Source organism: Melospiza georgiana, chromosome 33 (assembly GCF_028018845.1).
Source record: "Melospiza georgiana isolate bMelGeo1 chromosome 33, bMelGeo1.pri, whole genome shotgun sequence".
Lineage (NCBI taxonomy): Eukaryota > Metazoa > Chordata > Aves > Passeriformes > Passerellidae > Melospiza > Melospiza georgiana.
Window position 1 is genome coordinate 2,441,188 of NC_080462.1, and position 9,060 is coordinate 2,450,247.

Below are 9,060 nucleotides of genomic sequence, written 5' to 3' on the forward strand. Positions count from 1 at the left end.
CAGAGGGACACCCAGAGGGACACCCACAGGACAGAGGGACACCCACAGGACAGAGGGACACCCAGAGGACAGAGGGACACACAACCGTCCCCAATCTCCGCTCCCCTCCCGAGGGCGGCGCCATTCCCGGCGGTTCCTGCAGGGGGCGCAATCCCCGGCTCGGATCAGGCCCCGCCCCCAGAACGCGTCAAGCTCCGCCCACTCCCCAGGAGGCCCCGCCCCCCGTCATGGCGGGCGCGCGCGTGCTCGTGCACGTGCGGCGCGCGGGGGCGGGGGGGGCGGCGGCGTTCGGGCAGGTCCGGGGGGGACCGGGGGGGACCGGGGGCAATGGGGGGGACCGGGGGCAATGGGGGTAACGGGGGGACAGTGCAGGGCAGGGGGAGCGGGGACAGCGCGGGGACGGGGACGGGGACAGCGCGGGGACGGTGACAGCGGTGTCCCCGCAGAGTGTCACCGGCGTGTTCTGCCCCGCGCACACCGACGTGGCCCTGGTGAGCTGCGGGCTGGAGCGCGGCCGCTTCCTCATCTCCGACGTGCCCTTCCCCGGCTCCACCGTCACCGTCCTCAAGGTGCCACCAGCCCCGGTGTCCCCCCCCCGGTGTCGGAGCTACGGCAGCCCTGACGTGCCCTGTCCCCGCAGAGACCCCCGTTCTGCCCCGCCAAGCTGCGAGGGGACGCGCCGGGTGACCGGGGGGGACACGCGGGGGTGGCAGCGGCGGTGGCCGTGCTGCTGGAGGCCACCTGCGGCCACGTCCTGCTGACTCGCCGGGCCACCACCCTGCGACACTTCCCCAACGTTTGGGTGCCACCAGGTGAGCGCAAGGACGGGGACGGCAGCTCTGGGGGGGGGGGGGGGGGGGGACAGATATTTTGGGGTCCCCTGACCGCTGTCCCCCCGCTCAGGTGGGCACTTGGAGCCAGGAGAAGAGGTGAGGTGACACCGCGGGGAGGGCAGGGGGTGCCCAGGTGAGTTGGGGACACCTGTGACACCCCGACCCTCCCAGCTGGTGGCCGCGGGGCTGCGGGAGCTGGCCGAGGAGACGGGGCTGCACCTGGAGCCCGGAACCTTCTCGTGGCGCCTGCTCGGCCTCTGGGAGGTAACGACCCCTCCCCAAAGCGGGGCTGGGCGGGGGGTGACACCCCCGGGTGGCCGCTGTGTCCCACGGGTCACCCCTGCTCCCCGCAGTCGCTGTTCCCCCCCTCGCTGAGCTGGGGGCCACCGCGGTGCCACCACATTGTCACCTACCTGGGGCTGCGCTCGGCCGAGCCCCGCCAGCGGCTGCAGGTGGGGACAACTCCGGTAGGGGGGCATCTCCGGGGGTGGGGGACACCTCTGAGAGGGTCCCTTCGTGGGTGGGGGGCACCTCCGAGGGTGGGGGGCACCTCCATGGGGGTCCTCTGTGGGTGGGGGTCACCTCCGAGGGTGGGGGGCACTTCCAAGGGGGTCCCTCGATGGGTGGGGGCCCCTCTTGGGACTGCAGTCCCTCTCTGAATTAGGGTCTCTCCGAGGGTGGGGGTCCCTCATGGCCGGGCTGTTCCTCCCCTGGAATCCCCTCCTGAGGCTGGGGGTTCCCTCCTGAGGCTGGGGTGCCTCTGAGGGTGGGGGTCCCTATGGAGGTTGGGGTTCCCCCCACCGTGGGGGTCTCGCCCTCCACGATGTCCCCATGCCCAGGCCCGGCTGTGCCCGAGCCCGGCTGAGGTCAGCGCCGTGGCCTGGCTGGAGCCTCCGGTCCTGGAGGCCATCGCTGCCACCGAGGATGGAGCCGAGGGACCGGGATCGGGATCGGGACCGGGATCATTCCCCAGCGAGGTGCCGGCCACCATAGGGTGAGACCCCCGCTGCCACCCTGGGGACAGCGACACGAGGCTGCAGAGCCCCTGGGGGCTGCCCAGCCCCGTTCCTGACCCCGTTTCTGGCCCCGTTCCTGACCCCGTTCCCCCGTGCAGGATCACGGAGCTGAGCCCCGACGGCCTCCGCAGCTCCCGGATCGCCACCGGGACCCTCCTGCGCCGGGCCCCGGAGCGCGGCCCCGACCTGGAGCGCGTCAGCACCGGCACCAAATTCGCGCTGGGCCGGTGGCGGCCGGGGCCCGGCCGGGGGCGGGAGCGCGAATAAAATCCCGGCGGGACCCAAACCCGTCCTGGAGTGGGGTGTGCGTGGGGTCGGGGGGTTCCAGGGGAATGGAGAGGGCGCTCACCGTTCCCTGGGGTGTGGGGATGGAGACACGGGATGGGACACGGGATGGGACACGGGATGGGGACGTGGGACACAGAATGGGACCCAAAATGGGACATGGGATGGGACACAGGACACAGAATGGGACTCAGAAGGGGACAGGGGATGGGGACATGGGATGGGACATGGAAAGGGACATGGGATGGGACATGGGATGGCGACACGGGATGAGACATGGGACACAGGATGGGATATGGAAAGGGACACAGAATGGGACCTGGGACATGGGATGGGACACAGGATGGGGACATGGGACAGGACATGGGATGGGATATGGGATGGGGACACGGAATGGGGACATGGGACCAAAATGGGACACTGAAAGGGACACAGAAAGGGACACAGACTGTGACACGGCCACGTGTGTGTCACAATTTCCCGGTTTAATGCCACAGCCCCGCTCCCGCCTCGGCCCGCAGGATCCGCAGCAGCGCGGCGTGCACGCCCTCGTCCATGAATCCCTGCCGAGGAAGGAATGTGGATTTTACCAGAATCCCACCCAAAACTGTGTCCCCACCCCCCAGAGACCCCGGGCAGGGCCGGGGGGTCCCACCTGGGCAGCCTGCAGGAGGTGGCTCCGGTACACGGCCACGGTGTCCCGGTGCTGCTTCTGCTGGACCTGGCGGGCACAGGGTGGCACTGGGTGACTCGGGGTGACAGGAGGTGACAGAGGGTGACACGGTGTGACACCGGGCGCTGTCCTCACCTCCAGCTGCAGCTGGAGCCGGGCGCTCCTGCCCCGCAGCCCCAGCACCTCGGCCGAGAGTTTCTCCGTCTCCACCAGCAGCTGCTTCAGCTGGGGGGGCAAAGTTGGGGCAGAATTGGGGGGCTGGGGGGGGGTTGGTTGCTCTCAGTGCCCCCCAGAGCCCCCTTGGTCCCTGCCAACCCCCAAAGGCCTTCTCAGTTCCTCCTGAGGTCCCCCTAAACGGGGCTGGGAGGGGGAAAAGGATGGGATGGGATGGGATGGGATCAATGGGATGGGATGGGATGGGATGGGATGGGATGGGATGGGATGGGATGGGATGGGATGGGATGGGATGGGATGGGATGGGATGGGATGGGATCAATGGGATGGGATGGGATCAATGGGATCAATGGGATCAATGGGATCAATGGGATCAATGGGATGGGATCAGTGGGATGGGATCAAAGGGATGGGGCTGCAGATGATGATGGGTGGGAAAGGGATGATGATGATGATGATGATGATGATGATGATGATGATGATGATGATGATGATGATGATGATGGAAAGAAGATGGGGATGGGTATAGGAGGGACATGGGGATGGATATGGGAGGAAGAGGAAGATGGGAAGGGGTCAGCGATGGGGACAAGGATGGCAGGAGGATGATGACGGGAATGGGAACGGAACTGGTGCTGGGAAGGTCCCATCCCCGTCCCCATCCCCGTCCCCGTCCCCGTCCCGTCGCTCACCTTCCCGTCCTTGTCGCGGCAGGCGCGCTCCAGCCGCCCCGCGCGCTCCCGCAGCGCCGCCACGCTGCGCTCCAGCCCCTCCGCCGTGCCCCGCAGCTCCCGCAGCTCCCGCTCCCGCCCGGCCGCCCTCTCCTCGGCCGCCGCCGCCGCCTCCCGCCACCGCTCCGCCTCCGAGCCCGGCGGGACCCCGGCGGCGCCGCGCTCCGTGCCCCGCGCCTCTCCCGCTTCTCCCGGTTCCGCCCCGTCGCTCCCGGGGCTCTCTCCGGCCTCTCCCTCCTCCATCTCCGTGACGAGCTGCAGGGCCTCGTGCTGCGAGCGCACCAGCGCGTCCAGCCGCCGGTGCAGGTCCCGGAGGATCCCGGTGCCGGTGTCGCCGCCCGCCTCCCGCACCCGCGCCCCGAGCCCGTCCCGCAGCGCCCGCAGCTCCCGGCGGAGCCGCCGCGCCTCGTCCCGCTTCCCGGGATCCTCCCGCAGCTCCCGCAGCTCCCGCTGCAGCCGCTCCCGCTCCCGGCCCAGCCGCGCCAGCTCCACCAGGAGCTTCCCGTTCCCCTCCCGCAGCTCCAGCAGCTCCTTCTCCATCCCCCCGCCCTCCCTCGGCATCTCCTCCCGGTGCTTCCCGCCCGGAGCCGCCTCCGTGCCGTTCACCGAGCACCGGCGGAGCCTTTCCAGGAGGATTCGGGATCCCTGGAGCATCCTGGCGTGGATCTGGTCCTGCTGCTCCAGCGCCTGCTCCAGCCCGGCCGCCAGCTGCTCCCAGGCCCGCAGGGAGCGCTCGGATTCCCGGCGCAGCTCCCGGCTCCGGGAGAAGGCTCCGGCCTTGGCTTCCCGCATTTTGGAGCACTCGTCCCCCAGCCAGGCCAGGAACGGGATCAGCGCCGGAGCCTCGGAGCTGCCGTGTCCTCCTCCTCCTCCTCCCCACTCTTCATCCCTCGTCCTCTTCCTCAGCTCCGCCACGCGCCGGGCCAGGAGCTCCAGGCAGGCGCCGTCATCCTCCTCATCCTCATCCTCATCTTCCTCCCGTCCCGGCAGGAGCCGCACGAGCTCCCGCAGCCGCCGCCGGACGCCCTCGGCAGCTTCCTCCATCCTCCGGCATTCCAGAGTCTTCCTCGCCAGCTCCTCCCGCAGCCGCCGGGCAGCGCGTCCGTCCCGCTGCTCCCCTTCCTCCTCCTCCTCCTCCTCCTCCTCGCCCTGGATTCCCACCTGTCCAGCGCCGTTCTCTGCAGGAGGGAACAACACAATCCCGTTTTCCCGATTCTTCTCCATTTTTTCCCATTTCCCCCCAGTTTTTTCCTTTTTTTGGGGGAGGGAGATTCAGGAGGTCTCACCTGTCCTGGGGACCTTCTGGAGAGCCCAGCTCGGGGCCTCCCCGGTGACATTCCCGGTGACGGTGACATTCCCGGTGACATTCCCGGTGACATTCCCGGTGTCCTTGTCCCCCTTGTGGCCCTGCAGCAGCTCGGCCACTTCCAGGCCGCCGTGAGCCAGGGCCAGCTCCAGTGCTGTCCTGAGCCGGGGAGGTGACACCGAGGGACAGGGGATGTGACATGGAGGGACACAGGGATGTGACTCTGAGGGACACGGGGATGTGACACCGAGGGACAGGGGATGTGACATACAGGGACACAGGGATGTGACATGGAGGGACACGGGGATGTGACACTGAGGGACAGGGGGATGTGACACCGAGGGACAGGGGATGTGACATACAGGGACATGGGGATGTGACACGGAGGGACACGGGGATGTGACACCGAAGGACAGGGGGATGTGACACGGAGGGACACGGAGATGTGGCACCGATGGACATGAGGATGTGACACCGAGGGACACAGGGATGTGACATGGAGGGACAGGGGGATGTGACACCGAGGGACACAGGGATGTGACATGGAGGGACACAGGGATGTGACATGGAGGGACATGGGGATGTGACACCGAGGGACACGGGAACAGTGAGCAATGGCAGAGGGTGGCACAGGGGCAGCCTGTGATGGCACCATGACACAGTGGCACAGGTGACTCCCATCCTTTCCCCGCATTGGTGACACCACAGAGCGATGTCCCCAGGGCATCCCAGTGTCCCCAGTGTCCCCGGTGTCCCCAGTGTCCCCAGTGTCCCCTGTCACCCACCTGCCATCCCTGTCGGCCAGGCCAGGCTCGGCCCCACGCCGCAGGAGCTGGGCACACACAGCCACGTGGTTCCCCTGTGCTGCCAGCATCAGGGGGGTCTGGCCGTGCTGGGGGGACACGTGGGGTGACCAGCAGCCCTCGCTGTCCCCTGCCACCCCCTGCCGTCCCCCTGTCCCCACTCACGGCGTCGGGCGCGTCCAGCGGGGCCTCGCGGTCGCAGAGCAGGAGGACGCTGGAGGCGCAGCCCGAGGAGGCTGCGGGGGGCACGGGGTCACTGCAGGGACTCTGGGGGACCCCTCTGGTGTCCCCCAAATCCCGGGGTGTCCCCGTGTCCCCCCCCTCACCGGCCCAGTGCAGCGGAGTCCGGTTCTGCCCGTCCACGTGGCGCTCGTTGGCTCCGTGCTGGGGGGACAGCGGGAATGGGATGGAGTTGGGAATGGGAATGGGATTGGGATTGGGATGGGAATGGGAATGGGAATGGGATTGGGAATGGGATTGGGAATGGGAATGGGATTGGGAATGGGAATGGGAATGGGAATGGGAATGGGATTGGGAATGGGATTGGGAATGGGAATGGGAATGGGATTGGGAATGGGAATGGGAATGGGAATGGGATGGGAATGGGAATGGGATTGGAAATGGGAATGGGAATGGGAATGGGAACGGGATGGGAATGGGATGGGAATGGGATGGGATTGGGAATGGGAATGGGAATGGGATTGGGAATGGGATTGGGAATTGGGGATGGGATTGGGAATGGGAATGGGAATGGGAATGGGATTGGGATGGGAATGGGAATTGGATTGGAAATGGGAAATGGGAAATGGGGATGGGAATTGGGATTGGTAATGGGGTTGGGAATGGGGTTGGGAATGGGAATGAGATGGGAACGGAATGGGATTGGGATGGGAATGGGATGGGATTGGATTGGAAATGGGAATGGGAATGGGATGGGATTGGGATTGGGAATGGGGAATGGGATTGGGAATGGGATGGGATTGGGAATGGGATTGGGAATGGGAATGGGAATGGGAATGGGAATTGGATTGGAAATGGGAAATGGGAAATGGGAAATGGGAATTGGGATTGGTAATGGGGTTGGTAATGGGGTTGGGAATGGGAATGAGATGGGATTGGGATGGGATAGGGTGTGGGAGTGGGAATTGGATTGGGAATGGGAACGGCCCCCCGATTCCAGCCCTGTTCTCGTCCTCATCCCCGTCCCTCTTCCCTGTCCTTGTCCCCATCCCCACCTCCATCCTCATCCTCCTCTGCATCCCCACCCGAGTCCTTATCCCTGTCTCTATCCTGATCTCCGTCCCTGTTTTCACCCCCAGCTCCATCCCAATCCAGTTCCTGTTCCCATCCCACTCCTATCCCATTCCCATCCCATCCAACTCCAACTCCAATTCCCATTCCAATTTCTGTTCCCATTCCCATCCCCGTACCTGCAGCAGCACCTTCACGCACTGGGGCTGGCAGGCGATGGTGGCCAAGTGCAGGGCGGTGCTGCCTGTGGGGACACGACGGGCTGGGGACCCTCCTGGGGACACCTGATCCCCTAAGGGACACCCTCTCCATCAGGGGACACTCCTGGGGGACACCTGATCCCCTAAGGGACACCCCCAGGGGACACCCTGCTCCATCAGGGGACACCCCATCCTTAGGGACACTCCCCACGGTGCTCCCGGGGGTTCATCCCTCGAGGGACAGCTCTGGCCTTCTCCAGAGGTGACACAGGGACCCGCCTGGATGTCCCCAAGGTGTCCCCAAGGTGTCCCCACCCACCGTCATCGTTGCTCTCATTGACGGGAGCCCCGTGCTCCAGCAGCAGCGTCAGGCACTCGGTGAGACCCCCGGCCGCGGCCAGGTGGAGCCTGGGGGAGGTGACAAGCGGCCGTGACCGGCGTGTCCCCCCCTCCCGGGCCCCTGCCCGCGTCCCCCCGGCGGTGACATACGCAGATTGTCCCCTGGCGTTGAGCTTGGCGGGGCGGGCGGCCTTGCGGGCGGCCAGGGCGGCCACGCGGGCCACGTCCCCTCGTGTCACCGCCTCCAGGAGCTTCTGGTCCTGCCGCGTCCAGCTCTCCATCTGCTGGGGAGGGGGGTCCCCAAATCCAGGACAGCACCCCAAAGCCAGGACAGGACCCCAAAGCCAGGACAGGACCCCAAATCCAGGACAGGACCCCAAAGCCAGGACAGCACCCCAAACCCAGGACAGGACCACAAACCCAGGACAGGACCCCAAATCCAGGACAGGACCCCAAACCCAGGACAGGACCCCAAATCCAGGACAGGACCCCAAACCCAGGACAGGACCCCCCATGTGCGGGTCCCTCCCCCCCCCCCCCCCCCGCATCTCCTGCCTCAGTTTCCCCACCCCGCGGGGCTCGGTGCGGGATCCGGGATCCCCGCGGAGCCGGGAGGGGGCGGAGAGGCCGGAGCGTGTCCCGGCCTGTGCCCGCCCGGCTGGTTTGGCGAGTGCCACCGAGCTGGGCTGGGCTGCAGCGTGGCACCGGGAGGGGCGGCACCGGCACCGGGGTCTGAGAACGGGAACCGGGACTGGGATGGGCTGCGGGAGCTGCACATGGGCAAGGCAATGGGGCAGGATTGGGGTCAGGATTGGGGCTGGCATCGGGCTTGAACTGGGATGGAAGCTGGGAATGGGGCTGGGATTGCAGCGGGGCATCGGGACCAGAATCAGAACTGGGACTGGGATTTGGGGCTGGGATGGGACAGGGATTACAGTGAGGATCAGGACCAGGATTTGGGCTGGGATTGGGATCGCCGGAGCTGGATTGGGGTCGGGACTGAGGCAGCATCGGGGCTGGGATCAGAGCTGGCACCGGGGCTGGGATGGCAGCTGGCACCGGGGCTGGCACCGGGATTGGGATGGCAGCCGGCGCGGGCCCCCCGTTCCCCGCCGGGACTCACCGTCACTTGCGAGCTGGAGCAGGAGAACATCCTCTTCATGGCCGGGACCCCCGCCCCGGGATCTCCCGGACCCCTCCCCTCCGTTCCCGGCCCCCCGACCCCTCCCGGCTGCGGGACCCCCGGGAGCCGCCGCTCCGGGGCCGCGTCCTCCGCCCGCCCCGCCCGCTCCGCGCCCGGTCCCGCCCCGGCCCGGCGGGTTCGGCACCGCCCCGGGAACGGCCCCGCCCTACGGGTGCGCCCCAAACCCGGCCCAGACCCCCCGGCTGAGCCCCCCCCCCCACCAACTGAGCCCCCAGCCCCCCCTCTTCATTTTAGCTCCAAACTCT

General features: G+C 67.2%; 2 protein-coding genes across 2 annotated transcripts; one reads left to right on the top strand and one right to left on the bottom strand.

Annotated features, from left to right (window-relative positions):
- Positions 1 to 227: 227 nt before the first annotated feature.
- On the top strand, positions 228 to 2,139 carry NUDT17 (nudix hydrolase 17). The gene is made up of 8 exons (XM_058042870.1): positions 228 to 296; positions 447 to 569; positions 641 to 812; positions 904 to 929; positions 1,005 to 1,097; positions 1,187 to 1,285; positions 1,673 to 1,827; positions 1,948 to 2,139. Exons 1-8 carry the CDS (start codon positions 228 to 230, stop codon positions 2,114 to 2,116), a joined length of 906 nt encoding a protein of 301 aa, XP_057898853.1. The 3' UTR covers positions 2,117 to 2,139.
- Positions 2,140 to 2,611: 472 nt separating this feature from the next.
- On the bottom strand, positions 2,612 to 8,773 carry ANKRD35 (ankyrin repeat domain 35). Its single transcript, XM_058042770.1, has 13 exons — positions 8,735 to 8,773; positions 7,762 to 7,892; positions 7,592 to 7,680; positions 7,252 to 7,316; positions 6,148 to 6,205; positions 5,987 to 6,057; positions 5,804 to 5,910; positions 5,066 to 5,177; positions 4,999 to 5,035; positions 3,674 to 4,890; positions 2,943 to 3,032; positions 2,790 to 2,855; positions 2,612 to 2,697 (listed from the first exon to the last, which is right to left on the bottom strand). Exons 1-13 carry the CDS (start codon positions 8,771 to 8,773, stop codon positions 2,620 to 2,622), a joined length of 2,160 nt encoding a protein of 719 aa, XP_057898753.1. The 3' UTR covers positions 2,612 to 2,619.
- Between the last annotated feature and the right edge of the window lie 287 nt (positions 8,774 to 9,060).